This window comes from Amblyomma americanum, chromosome 11 (genome assembly GCF_052857255.1).
Source record: "Amblyomma americanum isolate KBUSLIRL-KWMA chromosome 11, ASM5285725v1, whole genome shotgun sequence".
NCBI lineage: Eukaryota > Metazoa > Arthropoda > Arachnida > Ixodida > Ixodidae > Amblyomma > Amblyomma americanum.
This window is the reverse complement of record NC_135507.1, coordinates 109,807,241-109,828,031: the sequence shown is the minus strand read 5'-3', so window position 1 is coordinate 109,828,031 and position 20,791 is coordinate 109,807,241. Positions and strand designations below refer to the sequence as shown.

The 20,791-nt window shown below is 46.2% G+C and overlaps 1 protein-coding gene across 10 annotated transcripts in view; it reads right to left on the bottom strand.

Moving 5' to 3' along the window:
• Positions 1 to 1,175: 1,175 nt before the first annotated feature.
• Positions 1,176 to 20,791, bottom strand: part of LOC144110486 (transcriptional activator Myb-like) — a 195,247-nt gene continuing 175,631 nt past the window's right edge. For 6 of the 10 annotated variants that reach the window (XM_077643419.1, XM_077643420.1, XM_077643412.1 and 3 more), the window contains 3 exons: positions 15,863 to 15,973; positions 11,459 to 11,598; positions 1,176 to 4,873 (listed from right to left, as the gene is read on the bottom strand). In XM_077643419.1, the coding sequence (XP_077499545.1) occupies positions 11,485 to 11,598; positions 15,863 to 15,973 (225 nt within the window). In that variant the 3' untranslated portion in view covers positions 1,176 to 4,873; positions 11,459 to 11,484. The remainder of the gene's footprint in view (positions 4,874 to 11,458; positions 11,599 to 15,862; positions 15,974 to 20,791) is intronic. The other 4 variants (XM_077643422.1, XM_077643418.1, XM_077643414.1 and 1 more) reach the window with 3 other exon arrangements.

Here is a 20,791-nt window from a genome sequence, read left to right as displayed (position 1 = left end):
GCAGTTACATAATGGTGCCAATTACGTAAAAAACACACTAAATCCATTTTAGGACAGCACTATTAATATTTAGTTTACTTAGCCTATAAGGGAACAGTTGGTGTGAGATGTATCAAAAGCTTCTGCAAAGTCGATAAATATACAGTCAATAAGAGATGAGCGATCAAGAGCAGAAATCAAATCATTAGTGAATGCAATTAGTTGAGTTTCGTAGGAATGATACTTGCAAAAACCATGTTGTGAGTCTGCAAAAAACGAATTAGATTCCAGATAGTCAACAAGGTGTGAATAGATATGTTTAAGGAGCTTGCACGAAACTGATGTTAAGGAAATAGGGCTGTAGATGTTAGGATTACGAGTGTCGCCAGACTTGTGGACAGGAACCACCTTGCCGATCGTCCAGTCGTCAGGTAGCGATGTGCTGAGGAGGGACTGTGTAAAAATTTCGGACTTCAGGGATGAATATAAACATGTAGGTACTCTAGAGGAACTTATAACTGATGTCGTCGGCCCCTGCAGCTGATGCAAGCTTCCCTTTCTGAATTAGCTTTGAAACCCCTTCATCACTGACAGTAATTGGCGCCATCGGAACCAGTTCTAAAACCACAGTATCAGGTACAGTAGACAGCACAGTGTTAGCGGCTGGTTGACGAGAATCCGTGGAAAGGCCATGTTTGGCGGCAAAGGCAGCCTTCCAGACAACTCGAGGAAGGATCCAGGGCAATAGCAGGCGACTGTCCCACTTGTGTGCAAGAAAGCAGAATGGATTTAACAGCGCCATCGCTGCTGTCCCATGCCCACTCTATTCAAGCTTGCCTTTCCTACTCTGCAAAGCTTCCTTTACTGATGTAGTACACGTGTACCATACCAACAGGCATGCAAGTGTCTTTAGTGAACTGTGCAGAAGAAAAAGTACCGAAAATCTTGCATTGAACGGTATTCCTCCAGTCTTTCCTAGTCTGTACTTGTGAAGTGTTACGATCATTGTCAACAGCCAGGCTGCGGGACAAAAGTGTCGCAGTGCCCGAGATGCTGAGATAAGCACTGCCACACTAGTTGCACACAGTCTGAGCAAAGTTGTCAGATTTGCACATGGACTGCTGTTTGCCTTCGCTCTCTTCCCCACAGCAATGAATCTTGAAGACTTTTATTGCTGCGCAAGGAAAAGACACAAGTCAGTGTTATATATACTACTACTCTCAAGCGATTTATTTCATTATACCTCTCTGACCGATAGCACATATACATCTCTTATATACACAAATAGTGCAATAATTATAATGGTGATCAGCGTTACACTAGTAACACAAGAAGCACAAAACTCTTTGGCCCGCACCCCAGCTAAAGCAATGCTGCAAACATAAAATGCAAAAGGTGCAAAAACTAGAAGAAAAATGCACATCATCGTGAAGCCTCACACCCAGTGGCAACACTTGAAAGAGCAAGCCCCTGCCCGCTAAAATGCCATTCATAAATGCACTGAACACTTTGTTCCATGGCCCCAAACCACCAACACATACCAGCCTATGTGCCTTGCAAGAGGGAACAGCACTGTGTTTGTGTGCTGCAGACCATTCTTTTAGCTCTGCCAAGTTTCATTGTAATGCAAACACACAAGCAGGGCTTTAATTAAAAATCATAAGCAGTGCAAATGTGCAGAATAAAAATAAATGCATATAAGACCACATACACAACGTCATCACTTGAGAGCCAGGAGTTGTATTCCTGTACGCCACACCTATTGTGCACACACAAATTATGGTTCTCGAGGTGCCACAAAGTAACTTTGCGAAAAACAAAAAAGGCCATGATTGTTGTTCATGTCACCAAAACGAGGCGCGGATATTAGATGCATAATGAAAGAGCATTGCTAGTCCAATTAGTCCCACACCCACAAAGGACCATATGGGGGGCCTGCACTCATGGTCCTTTAGTAAGGCAAACTTTGGCTAGTTGGATATTGTTTGAACTCATATTTTCTAGCGCTTAGTGAACACAAGGGACAAGAACACAAATACACAGGACGTACGTCCTGTGTATTTGTGTTCTTGTCCCCTGTGTTCACTAAGCGCTAGAAAATATGAACTCATGGTCCAACACACGCAAAAACATCTGCATGACAAACCTTGAGCCTAGCACTCAAATAAAAAGACAATTGGTCTGCCCAGTCCTTGTGGATCATAGGAAGCCCTGGAATGGTGCCTAGCATGCTGATAGATGGCTTCATGCAATGATGTGGATACGAAGAAGGTAAGGACTACGCAACGTCCTTCAGATCCTGAGATAATACATTTGGTGCCAGACACTTGCCGCATAAAGCAGCAACCCCAAAATACTGTATGTCTTGTAGTGTTGACACAGCAATTTCGAGGCCCAGGAGAAAAAAAACGTTATCAAACTACAATGGGACCACAACACCAACGAGGGAGTGGTGCACGTTTACAGTGGAAGCACAAAGAAAACGTACACTTTCAAAGCACCAGTGAGGAGAAGAGGGGGAAGAGGATTTCGGGGGCATATTGAAAAGATGCGCAAAACAGTGGTGGGAATGACCAAAGGAGCATGGCTGGCAAAAAGCCAAAAGGAAGCAGTTTTTTTAACGGCAGCCCAACACTGAGAATTGAGGTACAAAGACTGAGTTTGCAGTAAAAAGCAGACAACCCCAAATGGCTTGCAGCATGCATTATGTAAAACGGGAAATAAAAAACCACAGCAAAAATCTGCCAAGAGAATAAGAACAATAAAAACGGTGCATATGCTTGCATTACCCTGTCTCCCTTACTCTTCGGTCTGCGGTTGCTACCGTATTTACAAACCCCCCAACATCACACTTCTGAAAAGAAAACTTGCAGGTCGTTTACGGCTGGCCTTTAACAATGGCACTATCCTGCGGCTTCCGCTTATCGCCACACTTGCGCCATCATGCTCACTGGTGCTGCGATGACTGCACAGACTGAGCTGCCCAGCTACAGTGACACACGAGTGAGGTAGGGGACCAGATGTCTGCAGTTTAGATGTAGTCCATGCACATTGGTAGAGCCAATAACTGCAAGGGCATTCCCACCACTGTGCAAAAGGAGAGGTAGATGCTGGGTAATTGATAGTAATATGAATGAATTGCACAGTAAACCTGAAGGACACTACAGGTGCTCGGAGGAGAAAGTGCCACGTATGAATATGAAAGCAAACTCATCCCACTTGCGTGCCCTTCTGACGGCCCACCACACAAGCACCAGTGCAATGTGACTACATTGTGACACCCCAGTTGACCGAGGACAAAAAGCAAATACAAAACTGGGCAAGATTTGCGTTTTCTTTGATGACCTTTACACCTCAATGGAAGCCACCGGGAGGGAGGGACGGTTTCAACCACAGAAGAGCTGGCAACGAGGGCTCCTTCACCAGCAATTAAATTTGGCATGTTTATTGGGAAATTCACTCCACGCTTAAATACAAAATTTCACTGAAATATCACAAGTAGTTGATGCAGTGACATTCTCCAAATATTTTTTAGCAGCCTGATTTTTTTCTACGCAGAATGGTTATATCAACCTTGCATAATTCACTCATCGTCAAGTTGAATTAGTGACAGAGTGAAAAAAGTGAAGGTAGTAAGTCAGAAATACTGTACTTACACACACAATTTGCGCACTTTGTTTTTTAAATTTATGCTTCAAAAAGGGGGCGTGCAAAACATGATTTTATGAACACATAAAAAAAAAAAACTCCAAAGTTGGTAATGTGCAATATACACCAGTGTTCTGCCGCCTGTACGTCGCCCCCGCCTAATGTAATGCCCACTCGGGCCATTATGGTACTTGAATAAATAAAATGCGGTGTTTTCTAAGACTGGATTTTTTCAAGATTTTTGCAACTTGATCCCCTGTCCCCCTTAAACAACATTGTTCGACAGGAAAGGCCCACTGGCATCGCCGACTTTGGGGGTGGGGCTTTATCACCATGTCGGAGGATGGTGCACTGGGAGGGCCTCCGCAACATGGCTTGCATGCTTTTGTGCATGTGATCACTGTGTACTACCGCGCTACAGATGAGCTGCAATGCGTAAGATATCACAGCAGCCCAAGAAACTGTCCACCAGTGCTCAAACATTATTCGCTGTAAAAGGAGTACCCTGAGAATCTCTTCATGCCCGCATTGAGAAGGGTATGAAGCACCAAGCACATCAAGATGCAATGATCTGCCGTAATGTGCAAACCTAAGCCCTGTTCATGTGTTGCAAGTTATCCTGAGCGTGATAGTACAGCAGGACACAATGCAGCATTCGGGTGCATGCGAGAGACAGTATGTAGCAAAGATAAAAGCTGGCTTTATACTTTTCTACTGATAAAGTGCAAAAGCATGTATAAAAGCAAGTGTCCACAGCGTTCCCAAAGCAGAGTGGCCCAGACCACCACTCCAATCGTACAGTCCTGGCTTGCTTGCTGCAATGTCCCGGTGGAGCGCCACTTGGGCTCGTTCACCAACACCTCGCATCGGAGCATCATGGTGTACAAGAGAGCGCTGTGGCACGCAGTTAAAAACATAAAAGCAGTCTTTAAAATCCGACTAAAAGAACGCAGGGACAAAAGGCACCACTGCGAACGAGAGATGAGCACACTGTTAAGGCGAGCGTTAAAAATTGTGGCAGTGCAGCTAAACAAATGGCTGCTACAAAACCTGCCCATGATGAAAGCAGCTCTTCTAAAAGCGCCAAAGCTGAATGGGAAAAGTGCAGACCACCATGTGCCAGATGTGGTGCACACTGTGTGGTCTAAAAGTACTGACTGGCGTTGCCAAAGGGGTTGTTGTGACCGTAGTGCTGTGAGTGGCGCTGGTGGTAAAAGAGTGGGTGCGTTGCTCCCACGAAGTCCCCCTGCAGGAGAGCAAGGAGGGGGCAAAGAAAAAAGCATCACAAAAATATGCCAGCAACATCTAGGCAGAGCTCGCTTTCATTGGCTCCAAAGTGACCACCATTCACTTCTTGCAAGTGGCGGGAAAATGCTGCTCACATCCCATCTGTCCTCCATGTTCCCCTTAACTTCACAGATTTGGCCCACTGTGGCTCTTTGAAGAACTGCAAATGGGTTGCATAGCAATGCACAGCTGGCAGCATGCGGTAGGGCTTTCTCAGCTAACCACTGAATGAAACACCCACTGTATTTTCAACACACCTTTCCAATCACTGCAATAATTGTTTGCAAAATAGTCACAACATTTCAGGGACTGCCTTCCTTGGCCTATTGGACAAGAGAGCTCTACCTTTCACAGTGCTGCAAACAACTTCTGAGATGAGGCACAGGGGCACGCCCTCACCCCATACAAGGCACATGGTGGAAAACGCGAGATATTGCAATATAGGGAGTACGTTTACAGAACACAGCAGGTCACGAACAGAAAGGCAAGATGCAAATAACAAGGGTAGATTCCAGGTTAGCAAACTTGAAAGAACAAAACAAAGAACATCACCGACAAAGAAAACACCTTTCGAGCTGCGCACAATACACGAGGCAGACAGAGAACTAACAATTGCCATGTACATTTTTGTTCAAGTTAGAGAAATACCTGTGTAAATCCCTGAATCATTTATGGAGGACATAAGTGTGACAGCGGCGGCTGCGTTTCGATGGAGGCGAAACGCTAAGACGCCCCTATGCTGTGCCATGTCAATGCAGGTTAAAGATCACCGCTCCACATCCTAAAGGCAGCCAAATTACCGCCGAAGGAAAAACAATTGCAACACTTCTGCCTCGTAGGTGAGTACTGGTAAGATACATATAATTTTCTCTTGAGGGATATTGGTAAACTGCCTTTCATGACCCGAGAGAACTTGCCAAATGCATTCCACCTCATTCTTATTCTTCTGGTTATTTCACTCTAGCCTTCTTTCACTCCCATCTTCTGCAATGTCATCAGCGAATCGCAGATTATTTTGGTATTCTTCATTAACTGTTATCTCCAACTTTTCACAAGTCAGGCCTCTGAATACTTCATGTAAACGGGTGATGAATATCATTGGCGAGATCGTGATTCGCTCCTGGCACGGTAGTGCAGCAGCTAAGTGATGCACCACTGCCTTGTGATGCCATTGGAGTGGCTTGTGAGGTTGCTCTTCCCGATCAACCTCTCATGGCCAGTCATTAATTGAAGTGCCAACTGCCACAAACATCTCTATCTTATCCGGCCACCTAACTTTCTGCCGCACCCTGCTATGCCTGCCTTCTCTTAGCATCCAGTCCGTTACCCTTAATGACCATCAGTTACCTTGCCGTCACATTACATGCCCTGCCCAAGCCCATTTCTTCCACTTGATTTCCACTAGGATGTCATTAACCTGAGGCGAAACGCTAAGACGCCCCTATGCTGTGCCATGTCAATGCAGGTTAAAGATCACCAGGCGGTCCAAATTATTCCGGAGCCCTCCACTACGGCTCCTTTCTTCTTTCACTCCCTCCTTTATCGCCTCCCTTACGGCAGGCGCCCTGTGCCTGGTTCAGATGTCCGCGGATATGTGAGACAGATACTGCGCCATTCCCTTCCCCAAAAACCAATTTTTTTTTCATAAGTGTCAAACTCCCTGGAAAATTCCTAGGCAAATGAAATTTCAACATTTGTTTCTAGTAATTTGTGCGGCATACATCTACTTTCAATCTTTCGGGATTTTGTGTACGACACACGGGATGGTTCGTTGCAAGCCTGGCTAGTTCAGATAATGAACTGTCGTGGTTGATTATTTCTGACTTGTAACAACAGGTCAGTATCTAAGAGTAAAAAGACCGCATATAGATAATGTTAAGTTTTTAAAACAATTTGCATGTGTGCTTAATTAATAGCAAGAGACTTATTCAGTTATGCAGATTACTTTTCTGTAAACGCGTCAGTTTATTAAGTGTCGTAGTCGCCCAGACACGTGCACCATATTTCATGACTGAGCGAAGCAAGGAAATGCTGACTGAAATGGGAGAAGGTGAACAGTAGCTACATAAATAGCCAGTCAGGTGTGAGGGTTTTCGGATAAGGTAGGTAATGTGGTCGTCCCATGTCATATTCTCAGAGAAATGTTTTACATAAGGGTGTGCAAATATTCGAAATTTCGAATACGAATCGAATATGTTTGATATTCGGTAATTTCCGAATATTCGAATATTCCCGAATATGGAAGAAGTTAGCGCAAAACTTAGAGACCGAGAAGAAACACAACAGACGAGCACTACTACCAACTGTTTATTGGGGCGTAACACCCGGAATATATAGCCGAGCATGCAGACAGTTGGAGGCACACACGTCACACACCCGCGTTGTGACAAGGCGAAAGCGTATCCAGAAACGCACATTCAGAAGAATAAATCTGCAAGGAAGGATCACTCGCGCAGCGATCAGAGAGCCTTTTGATGTGGAAGGCCTCCAGCACAAGCCGTGCTGTAACATTGGCGCTCCTGCCCAGAATCTTAGTTTTCTCAAAACGTGCCCTACACGTGTGGTCACAGGAAGAAATATGCCGTACAATATTAGCCGTTCTGTCGTTGTTTTCTAAATTTCTATCATGCTCCCGTAGCTCATCATTAATGCAACGGCCAGTTTGACCTACATAAGAAGACCCACAAGAAAAGCGTACACTGTACACCACCCCTGTAGCGCATTTGACTTAAGAAATGCCATGTTTCTTTTTGCAGCCACCCTCACAAACGGCAGAAATGCGTCGGCAAAGCTTTGAAAGCTTGTTGGGGGCTGAGAAGACTAAGGGCACGTGGTGCCTGCCGGCAACCTTCTTGAGGTTGTGTGACACTCGGTGAACATATGGAACAACCACCGGCTTTGATGTAGAGAAATCGGGTCTTCTTTTTTGAGCGCCTTTTTGTTTTTGCAGGAGGGTTTCAGCAACGGCAGAAATAACCAGACCAGGGAAGCCTACCGCCAAGAGGCGGGAAACCTGAGGGCACGTTTTGAGAAAACTATGATTCTGGGCAGGAGCGCCAATGTTACAGCGCGGCCTGTGCTGGAGGCCTTCCACATCAAAAGGCTCTCTGATCGCTGCGCGAGTGATCCTTCCTTGCAAATTTATTCTTCTGAATGTGCGTTTCTGGATACGCTTTCGCCTTGTCACAACGCGGGTGTGTGACGTGTGTGCCTCCAACTGTCTGCATGCTCGGCTATATATTCCGGGTGTTACGCCCCAATAAACAGTTGGTAGTAGCGCTCGTCTGTCGTCTTGTGTGTTTCTTCTTGGTCTCTGTCTAAGTTTTGCACTAACCTCTTCCATATCATGCAAAGCCAACTTGCCTGACAACACGCCATTCCCGAATACTTGCCAGTGATCGTATACTGCGCATACCTTCATAAATTCGATCGTGGCAAAACCACAATATCTGGGCAAATTAGCGGATAATCGAGTTAAAAATTCCAGGAAAACAAAACGGAGGTCCTATCCCCTTCCTTCTCCGCCGTTTATCACGCGGACTGACCGCATCCCGACGCCGCAAGGCTTCATTTCGTGAGAATTTCCCCAAGTGGGCTTTCCCACATATCACCCGTGCTGCAAACAAGATAGCCGACGGCCCGCTTCAAGCAATCGCAGCGCGAAATCGCGTTTTTTTTTTAATCCTTCGGTCATACGTTACATATTTAATGCCCACATCCGAAGAATGCGTCCTGTCGCCTTCAAAGCTCTCCGAGCGTGACTTTCGCCATCCCGTTTTGTAAACTACGCTATGCGGGAAAGCCTACTTGCGGCATGCCGCGGGAGCCTCATGAAGGGGCGTGTCGAGTAGTCACAATAGGGCAAGCGATCCTGTCAAAATCTCGCCTATTGCATGGTGCATTGTAACCTGCACACCTTTTTAGCGGGCGTAACGACAGGCGTGGCAACAGTCGGAAGTCCTCTGTCGCTAGGGCAAGAAAATTGCCTGGCTGCGTAGTTTCGGTTTCTGAGCTTCACCGCTGCCCCGCGGCAACTTCAAATGTCGGCCCGCGCATTCGCCGATAGTCCAATCCCAGCTCCGCGGGGCTTATTTCTTTTTCCTTTTTAGAAACCGCCTCACCGCTCCGACGCCAGTGTGTGTTCTCCGGCCCCTTGCTTGCATTTGTGTTGTTCTTCCAGTACTCCAAACTGCAATGCTCTGGAGTTATGATTTTATGCTTGTCAGAAAAAGCCAATGAGTGTTGAAGAATGAATTTTTCAAATCCTGTGGAAAAGACTGGAAGAAGAGAAATTGGTTCATAATTTGATAGGTCATCACTGCTGCCGCTTTTACAGACCATGGCAACTCTTGAAAATTGCATATTATATGGGAACATGCCTGATGACAGGCAAGCATTAAATATATGCATCAGATGGGAAGCTACTATGTCAATGGAATTTAACTGGCGTGACTTCAAGGCCAAATTCATCTTGCAACCTCATGTTGGTGGGAAACGCAAACAATGCAATAACTTCATCATTAGTGAATGATTTTAAAAACATAGTGTGATCATTGCTTGGCCCCATGCAGAAGTAATTTGTATTGTTCTTTCACTCCTGTGCCAAGGAAAGGAAATGATCGTTGACCACATTGGCTAGATCTACCCAGGTTAATTGTATGTTATCTATTGCTGCTTTAGAGACCTTCCATATGTACCCCTATCATCCAGTTGATGAATTGTAAAAATTTGGGTGATAACGCCTTTTGGCCGCACACAATTCTCTGTTGACGAAATTTCAGTACACTTTCTGACATGCCAAGGTTTCTAGTTTGCAAAAACTTAGTGTACTCTTAATAAGCTTCAGCATATCAGTGGTTGCCCATGGCTTACGATGTAATTTTAACATAATGAGCATTTTTTGCATTAACTGATTGTAAGCATCTTCGGGGTTAGTCAGACCAAGTGTGTGGGCCCAATTCAAGCTGGCCAAACGATCTCGATCTTGCTCTTCAGCACGCATGGGGACAAAGGCAGCAAAACCGCCTTGTTCTACCAATCGAGCAATTACCGCCCACACAGGGATTGTCAGCCAGGAATCAAGGAGCATGACTGCAAGGAATGGGCACAACTTCACCTGTCATGTTTTGTGCAGTTGCATAATCTCACCTCTTGCGATGCAATAACTGTGCACGGGTTCCTGCGCGTGCTGGTTGGGATGCGCCCTCAAACAACGGTGTACAACTCCCGACACATGGCAGCCACAAGTTAGTTGGGTTGCAGGAGGACATTAAACTCTACACATTATGCACAATGTGCAGCGGAACCCTGTACCCCATGCCACATTTGTGTGCGAGTGTAGCAGTGGCAGACAGACAGATTGCTGCTGGTGCACAACAGAGGCTCCACTTGCTCACTGATTGCTTCAAGTGTAATCTGTGCTTGTCACAGGCAAAAAAGAAAACCTGAGAGCACTGCAGTTTCGTAAGCTGCTTTTAAGCACCCAAAGCAAAATTTTATGCGCTAATGAAATCAGCATCGTCCTGACAAATTACTGCTGAAAATATAATTCTGCTCACCAGCAAAAAGATTCCAAACTTAGCTACTGCTTCTGGCCACGGCTGCTAAGTGACTGCGCTTGACATCTAAGCTCCTTGCACGCCACCACAAATGATTGTGCTGGAAGTTGTGCACCTCCGAGGCCATCGATACTGTTACCCAGCTGCAGCAAGAGACTATTCGTACTGGGACCGGCTCACTTCTCCGTAGGCCTCCGCCTGCAATTGGCCACATCGGTGCTGGATGACGACATGCGGCAACGCGGCCAATCGCATGCAGCTGCCCACGAAAAAGTGAGCCACTTCCAAAACAAACCATCGCATGGATTCAGACTTGTGCAAAGCAGAAAGCTGGTTTGCACTTGACATGGTTGCAACAGATGCGATGACTGTGTTGTCCGGCTTTTTCCTTTCGTTTTACTCTGCTATTGCAACTGAGTCAGGCAAGAAACAGAGTTGCTATAACTGAGTGTGTTTTGCCAGTGCCACATACCTCCTATCTTCACACACACTACCACTGCACCAATCAGTGGGCTTTGTCATGCTTCGACAGTGACACACGTGGCTCTCACGCCACTGCCTGCTTGGCCTTCCCTATGTATTCATTCTCGGAACTGCAAGATTCACTAGTGCCCTCCAGTGGTGACACTGCCTGCCGCGGTCGTAGGACAGACTGTGACGGGCAACAAAACTGCCACTGTCACCGGTGCACTTGGCACCTCAAAGGGACACACTCAAGTGTTGACCTGTAACGACAGATGACACTCTCCTTCACAAGGTGGCAAATGTAAAAAAATGAAATACAAATAGTAATGCTGAGACTCCACTGCCATTCACTTCCAGCAGTGCTGTGCCGTGCACCGCCTTCAGAACCCAGAGGTGCAGCCAGAGGCGACATGCACAACACAGTGCTCAGTTTGTGCACGGGTGCGAACGTGATACGCATCATGCACACACAGGTGGCGTGCCCCTTCCACAACACGGAGGGAGAGAAGGAAAGGACGTACCCGCCCAAGGGAGGAGGGGTGAGAGGTCAAAGGTCAAGCGAGCGCGGCTTGAGGCTTGCCATCATCCACTGGCGGGCCTGCTGCGTCAGCTCCAGCTGGTCCCGCGTCTTTCCGCACACCAGGGGAATCAACTTGTTTAGCTGGCGTGGCAAAAAGGCACGGTACCAAACCACGGTCATTCTGAAGCCCACCCCTTGCGCTCTCTGTTGACATGCATGCAGTGACGCGGGCTCTGCCATGGAATGACACTGTGGTGACCAACAACAGTGGCTCTGTGTGTGCCTAACCTACAGAGCAATCTCCTGTGCCATGATGCCAGAGGGAAGCAGTCACTGATAACTAGATCACAAAATACCATATATTGCCGCATATAAGTAGACTCCAAACATGCACTGCTGGCTAGTCAGAAATGAAGTATGGTAGAATCTTGGTGATACGAATCTCACAGGGTCGCGAAAAAATTCGCATCATCGGAAATTTCGTTATAAGCCAAATGAACAAAATTCATAAGCAGAAGCATAGAAAATCCATGCACGTAGATCTGTTTACGGCTGATGGGATTTATTCGCAGCCGTGTGGCCACGCTACTCGTGGTGTGTACCGCACGATTAGCGATTGCGACTTTGGTGATGTGAGAGCCGCGCACCACCGCTGACTGCTTGTGGTGCGTACCGCGCGATTAGAGATCGCAATTTCAGCGACGTGAGGGCCATGCACCGCCACTCAGTGCTCACGGTGCGTACCGCGCAATTAGCGATTTTGGCGATGTCAGGGCCGCGAACCGCCATTCACTGGTGATGCAATCGTGACATCAGTGATGTGCAGGCAGCGCTTAGTGGTCGAGGGTGCGATCATCCGATGTGGCACGGGAGAGAGTTCGGAACATCCGGAATTCTGCACGTTGTGCACAATGCACTGCGGCCGGGGAATTTTACGAGTTCGTTTCATCCGTATTCGTGATTCTACTGTATTTATGTCAACAGCAGGCTCTTTCACATGCAGGTTTCTGCAATTTCGTCCTCAATCATTTTTCCTTCGCCGACTTCCTGTTGTGTCACAACCTCAAACTTTGTCATCCCGTTGGAACAATGCCACACATGGAACATCTCAGACGTGCATGCCAACAGCTGGAGACAAGTGGAGGTCCACACATCTATCGCTAAGTGAGCGGGGTGTACCGTTGAGTTTTCATCAGCAGAACTTGGTTTGTTCGACGCATCCACTGATGCTGGCGTCAGCATGGGGCATGCATGCAGTTGAGCCAGCAATGCCTCAAGCCCACAAACAGGGCTCATCTTTGCAAAAATGGGCCACACTTATACACAGCAATATACAACAGTACGCTTGCAAGACACGAATGAGCATTCATGCAGCTAAGCTGTTGGGCACCTCTGCAGTCACACATACAATGCATCCAGTGGATACAATGCAGTGGATACAATGCATCCAATGCATCCGACCTGGCACCAAGCCAGCTGGGAATCTACTCTTCAAACGATGGTGCCCTGAATAGGCACTGCACGGGTGGAAGGCAAAACAAATGGCCACATGGATAGCACTGTGAAAGCTACCGCTGGCATGAGGCTCAGGTGAGACACCATAAAAAGGGCTGAGGCTAGGCACACGACCACAATGCAGCTTGCCAGAGTTGATGCTGGAAGCTGCATACTACGCCTCCCAGGCTCTGTTTTTGCCCAAACAGTGATGAGACATTGGGCAGGTCAACCAGTCTCAATGGCCCCCTGGTTCGTCTCAGAGCTTTTAAAGCGGGGCTGTAGCCTAAAAAGTAACACACACCCAGAGAGCAAATAATTTGTGTGTTGTTAATTGTTGGTAATTTCTAGTCAGTGGTATAAACAGTGATTTTAGCTCACAAGCACCTCAACCTAAAAAACACACTGCCAGGGGAGAATGATTAACAATTTGCTAACTGTTCTCAGGCAAACAAACAAGGAAAGTCAAAGAAGGTGGTTTCAACAGCTATCATATATGTTCAAAAACGGTGTTAAACCACTGCACCATAGAAGTAAAAGGAATGAGTGCCTTTCATAGCGCTCTTACCCAAATATTCTCTGGCTTCCCGCTAGGTGGCACTGCCGCCTTTTTCTGGCACTCTATGACGGTTCGGATTCACACCATGCATGCTGGCAGATGCCTAAGCAGCACTATGCTCTGCCTCTCACTAATTCAAACTGACGATCTAGTCCCATGAATCCACATGAGCTAAATGTATTTTAATGTGATGCATTCAGGTTGTCATTTTGCAGAAAGCCACTGGGTTTCTTCATAACAAAATTCCCCGATTGGTCGAGAGAGTTGTGACATCATCAGCCTACCAAATTTGAAAATCTGAGGACCAGAATGATCAAGTACCTTCCACATGCAATTAAACTAATACCAGTTTATTAATACACTAGCTAATCCCCCAACTATCTACCTTGATCGATTTCCTGGGTTGGGCCTACTTGGAAAATTTTGGGAGTCCTTTGGAATTTTTTGGGTGTGGGCCGACTTGCAACTGCCATCACATTTTCTTCAAGGATGTGGTCCCCATGAGCATGGAATACTGATGCCATGGCTGGCACAGAGAGCTGCACCGGACTGGTGCAAGCTCACACTAGCCTTTTCTTTTTTTTCTTTTTCGCAAACTCTGACACTACTAAAATGAAAAAAATTTTGAGAGTGCTTTCCTGTCATCATATCACTCCAGTTCAGTGAACAGAAGGGACAGCAGGAGACGGGCGTAATTTGTTGACAAGAAATCGTGTGTGTAAATGAAAATGCACGCGCACGCAAGCTACAGCAAAAAGAAATGGAACTGTAAAATGGCAGGCACTCATCCCTGTAGCCTCTGTTTTGCCTGTGATGCAACTGACGAATTTGGGACTTGGCAGCGAAGTACCGCATTGACTGGCATAACCTGTGCACCTACTTGGGTAAGAACTCTTCCTCGCTTATTTTATGCTGCCTGCTGTGCCAGCATGCACACAGGTGCAGGGATAGTGGCAAGGGGACGGATTGTGTGCCATTCAGCAGGCTCGCTCGCACAGCAGCTGGTTGCTTTCTCGGGTGGACAGTTGCGCGAGCAAACTTCTGATAACCTCTGGCACGCACTGCTGAGCTGTTCAGTCAGCCGGGCTGCATGTGGTGTTTTATTGCCTTTTATCTCCGCCTGCCTCTCACTGCTGGCTGCACACACAGCACCACATGGGGAGCTGCATAGTGTGGGGTCTGCTTGTCAACATTTTGAGGCCAGCCAGTTGTAGTATACAGCATGTAGTGTGCGTTGTGACCTTTGCAAGGTTCTCTAGACATGTCTGCAAAATCTCCACTAATTTCTGCATATAGAGCGACAAACCATGGTTTGCCTTGACTACCTGTTTGCAAAATGAACTGTGGTGTCTGAATGCAAGTGCTTTTAAAATGTGGCGGGCAAATGTGTTTCTCACGTTCTTTGCTTCTGGACTCTTTCTTGCTGCTGCTGCCTATGTGGGAACAATATGGTGATCAATAAACGACTCGCCCAGTGCTCTGTTTCCCGCGTGGCTAGCTGTGCTCCTCGGAGCTCCGCAGTGTTATGCTACCAAGGCAAGGTGCACACAAGCGCAGCTTGGAACATTGCGCCAAAGCAAATAGAAATAAATGAAATGGCGAGAGGCCACTGCTATCCTGGACATAGCCTGGTAGACTGCTGTCAGCATTTTCTTTCACGGTGGTAGGTTCCGCTGCGGATGCCCCACAGAGACCCCAGTGGGGGGCATCATGTTCTACCTACAGGCAAAGCACTGTGCCACAATTCCTCCACCATGGAGAGGTAGGGTTTCATATTTGGCTGGGACACCAAATTGGATCCACATGGCAAACCTTGAAGAAATGCTGTAAAAGTTTCCATACTTGTGTTTCTTGAAGAAGTGAAAATCCCACTATCAAAATCTCCGTGCAGAGAACCAGCCAAGCCAGATAAGCAACCTCGCCTCACTGGCATTTGTGTGCACCCACATGTTTGAATCGCCACTTCTTTGGTCGCACCAGCTGCATGCAGAGACATCGCAGTGTCCCAGAGCAGGCTGGTTCCTCACTTAAGTGCACCACATTACTCATTTTCTTTTCGTACATACTCTCGGTTGCACACAGCTTTCCATTGCTCGAGCTCATTATGGCTGCCTAATGAAGCATATTCACTAGCCACACAGCTATCGGTCCACACGTTTTGCATACATTCATTTTTATTTACTTTGATGTCCGTGATTTAATTTTGGAGCTGGAGTCCGACCAGAGAACTGGGCGCTTCCCCATGCCCTTTGTACGTGCAATGCACAGGTGCGCCGCATGACGGCAGGCAAGTGGTTTTCATGCAGTGCGGAGGAGGCAGGCAGGTGCAGGTGGGGAGGGGGGCAGTGCTACCTTGGTGAGCGGCCACCTGCGCGGAGGTGTGCCCTCGAAACGGTGGTGCAGCGCCATGCGAGAGGAGGACACGCTGCTGTGAGAGTGCTGCTGCTGCTGCAGTGCCCTGTGCTGCAGGAGGAGGACACAATGAGAGACCAGCACGCTGCACCCACCAAGGAAGTCTTTTATTAATCACAATAATGCAATCTTTAGAGGACAGGTGTTTTTTTTATAGTCCAGAGTTTGACGGAATACCGTCTGACGAGGGGCGAACATTGTAGAAATAAAAATACACTCGCCAAAAGTTTCGAGGAAAAGGAAACACGACGCTTCGGGGCACATATGGGTCCCTTGATCACATAGAGCGCTGCATAGAACGACAGTGGCTTAAGTACGGTTACGATTGCGTAATGTCCGATTGCAGATCTCTAGAAGATTTCCACGTGCCCTGTTAAAAGCATGCTTCGTGTTATGTATATGAAAAGACTCTAAAAGAAGGCTCGATGATAAGTTTTTCTCTGTGGCAATGACTGATGCTTCGTCCCAATCGATGGTGTGTCCCATTGATACGCTGTGTTCTGCCAAAGCATTAGATGTGAAGCGGCCATTCGTGACGTCAATCTGATGCTCTCTGAGCCTGCGTCTGAAGTTTCCGGTTTCACCAATGTAAGCGGCGTCACAGACTTGACACGGTATCGCGCCTTCTTTTAGAATCTTTTCATATACATAACACGAAGCATCATTCTCTTAACAGGACACGTGGAAATCTTCCAGAGATCTAGAATGGGACACTACGCAATTTTAAGTGTACTTAAGCCACCATCGTTCCATGCGGCACTCTATGTGATCAAGGGACCCGGACGGGCCCCGAAACGTCGTGTTTCCTTTTCTTCGAAAATTTTGGCGAGTGTGTTTATTCCTACAACATGTATTTTTGTGCCTGACTACAAATATGCTTGTGTACTTATTTAATATTTTACTTAAGATTTTGGAGAGAAACTGTAAGAAATTCCACTTCACGGAACTTGCTGAAATGCATGCCATTGGTTTGTCTTGATATCGAGGCGCTCAATAAGGGTAAAATTACCATCCAGCTTATCATAGAAGTTGAGTTATAGGATTTTCAAGTTGCCACTTCAGAAACAGTGATAAAAACTTTTCTTCCCGTTTCTTAAGTGGCAACTATGATAGTTTTATGATAGACAGAACGATACTTTCACCCTTACTGCGTTACTTAGTGTCAAGATAAACTAAAGGCATGCATTTCAGCAAGTTCCCTGCAGCAAAATTTCTTACAATTTCTCTCGAACATCTTACATAACATAGTACATAAGTGCACAAGCACTACGTCTATATGAAATTAAATGGCATATTTAAAATCAGCATGCAAAAACACATATTCCCTCAATATTCAGAGTGGTGACTTCATTAATAATTTTTAAGACCTCTTCTCCTTTAACCAAAGAACAAGCTTGTCAGGCCAGTTGGCTTTGCATTTGCTTTGAGCAGTGCGAAGCAACATGAGATCCACACATGACGAATAGCAATGTGCCAATACTCAAATTTCTGAAAACAGATCAAATATGAATATAAAGAAAAGAAAAACTGAATATTCTATCAATACCTGTTCAGTATGAAAAAAAAAAACTGAAAAATATGCGTAGCTGTCCCTAGTTTTTCTTTTTTCAATATACAGTTAAACCTGGATGTAACAAAACTCCATGTAACAAATTCCTTGATAAAATGAAGTTTCGCATATTCAAAATGCTGGCCCCACTAAAGTGCGCATATTTGTGAATTCCATGTAACAAAGGTATTTCAGTTGTTCGCCTTGGTCTAGCAAACCCGCTACACTGGCTATATGTTAGATAGAGTGACATTACTTGACACTTCGCTGAAACACGTGAAAGTTCCATGATAAAACATGAACTAACATGACAGGAACATCTACGATCGCAACGAGGAACCACAGTTGATGCAAAGCTCCATACTGTATTTACGCGATCGTAAGTAGACCTTTTTTTTCTTCAATTTCAAAATTCGAAGTGGAGGAGTCGACCTACAATCGAAAACAAAGCATGGCGCCATAAATAAAGGCGAGGCAAACGAGATACCAAAGATGCTACAGCGCGGTTGCAGTTTCAGTTGGCTCTATCCAGTTGCATTCGGCTATTCTGCGACCTTGTTTTTTTTTTTCTTAACATTTAACTGTGCACTAGTGAGGACGACGGCACAAGTGTGAACAATGCATCTTTATTTTGGAATGTGCCCACGGGCGGCACAACTTTCTTTTTCTTGTCCTGACATGCGATATGGGGGTTTTGACTTACAGGCGTGTAAATATGGTGCTCCAGTGCCACTGGCGCCTCCACAGGTTGAATGCATTTCACGCCACATGGTACTACAACAGTGCACGCTCAAAGGCAGTGAAAAGCAATAGGAACTACCCAGACAGGGCCACTCGGTTGCTCGCGTCAATCTGGCACCAACAAAGAAATGCGGTCATGCAAAATGAGTGACAAAATGAAATACATGAACTGACACAAAACTGGCAAGACAACCTGAAGAATAATAAAACCACAAGGATCAAATGACCAACAGCCTGTGCGTAGTTTCGGCGTGCTGGAAAAACAGCGCGGCCGTAAGCGAGGGGAATGCACACTGGTGTCGAAACCATGAGACAATGTGGGTGCCACGATGGAGAACCATGCATAGCTTCAGCAGTGCAGTTGAGAATCGATAAGTGCATTACATGAGCGCGCACCTTCCCCCAGTGCTGCTGGTTCACTATCATGGCGACTGCTGTGACGTTGGTGCAGGCTTTGAGGTTTGTTTGCAGCAACATTGACGGGCTGCTTGCCCAGGGCGTGTTGGTAGTTACGCATTAAGGGGAGAGCATGGTCTCAAAAACGGAATTTTATTAATGTAGTAGCAATTATGAAATCTTCAGGGAACATGTATATTTGGGTGCCGATTCTATAAATATGCTATTTAATTTCATGTAAAACAATTGAGCACATACGAGGTTTGTTAGAAAAGTATTCGACCTTTGGCCGAAGAAAAAAAACTGGCATAACTGGAGCGCTGTTATGGATTATTGGAGCGTTGGAAACCTAATCACCCTCAAAGTAGTCTCCTTTGGACTCCACACACTTCTCTCAGCGGTGCTGCCATTGTTGGAAGCATTCCGAGAAGGCCTCTTTTGGCATAGAGTTTAGCTCAGCTGTCGTTGCAGCCATAATGTCCTCTCTTGTCTGAAATCGCGCTCCTTACAATGGCCGCTTGATTTTGAGAAACAGTCAGAAGTCGCAGGGGGCCATATCAGGAGAGTAAGGAGCTGGTTTTTCGCCAAAAAAGTCTGAATCAAGTGCGAGGAATGCGCAGGAGCATTGTCGTGATGGATGCGCCAATTTCCTGTTGACCACAACTCGGGTCTCTTGCGCCACACAGCATCACGTAGGCGACGGAGGACATCCCTGCAGTACTCTTTGGTGATTGTTTGACCCTGTGGTGCGTACTCATGGTGTACCACACTGAGGGAGTCAAAGAAAGCAGTCAGCATCACTTAGACATTGCTGCGCACTTGGCGGGCCTTCTTTGGCCTTGGTGATGTGGAATGCTTCCACTGTGACGACTGGGATTCGGTTTCCAGGTCGTACCCGTACACCCAAGACTCATCACCAGTGATTATGGTGTTCATGAAGTCAGGGTCACTGCTTCGTGTTGAAAGACTCCAACGCGAAGTTGCTTTTGCTCCACCGTGAGCAGCTTCGGCACGAATTTCGCCACAGCTCTCTTCATGGCCAAACATTCGGTGATAATGGAATGTGCAGAAAAAGTGCTGATGCCCACCTTTTCCGCAATTTCTCGGATAGTCACACGACGGTCCCGCATCACCACAGCGTTCACTTCGGCAATGACCTGTTCATTTCGGCATGTTGATGGCCGACCGGAGTGTGGCTCGCTCTCCACCAATGTGCGGCTGTCTTTAAACCGATTGTGCCACTGCTTAATCTGTGTGATGCTCATAGCATCGCCACCGAAAGGCGTCTGAATCTTCCAAATGGTTCCAACTTGGCTGTCACCCAGTTTCTGGTAAAATTTGATGAAGTAGCGCTGCTCCAGTCGTTCCGCCATTTTGCTTACCATAAAAAACCGACGAGAGCACTACGCACTACCTCACTCAAACGCTGCGTCCCAGCGACTGACGCTATCAGCAGGCGGGAAAAAATGCGCACATGCGCACGAAGGTTCAAGGTCGGCTGATGCAAGTGCGCTTGTTTCATATCCATCAGGTGTTTGCAAAAAAAAAAAAAAAAGGTCGGATATTTTTCCAACAGACCTCGTATGTAATTGTTATGCAAGTTTTTTGTGAAGAGCTTTCAGAAAAATTTTCTGCAGGAAACTTGCTGAAATGCATGCCACTGGTTTGCTTTGACATAAAGGAATGCTATAAGGGTAAAATTACCACCCTGCCCACCACAGAAGTTGAGTTATATGATACTGAAGCTGCGAATTCAGAAACAGGAATACAAACTTTTCTTCACATTTCTGAAGTGACAACTTCAAAACCCTATTGCTCAAAATCTGTGATAGGCAGGAAGGCAGCTTTAATGCATTCTTTTTTGCCAAAAGAACCCCATAACATACATATCAGCAAGTTTCCTGCAGAAAATAAGCTCTTCATGAAAAACTTACAAAAGTGCTCAAGGAATTGCTTTACATGAAATTAAATGGCATATTTAGAATTGGCACGCAAAAATTTCTGAGGGCACTTAAGTCTGCTTATGTGCAGGAATGCAAAAGCATGGAACTTTCTAGAGCGCGGGTTTTTTCCACGACGGCAGTACTCGTAGCATTTTAAAAATTCTTCTGTTAATTTTTCTTTTTTTAAAATTCTTATTTATTTATATTTTTATTTTCATTCATTCTTTTTGCTTTTTATTT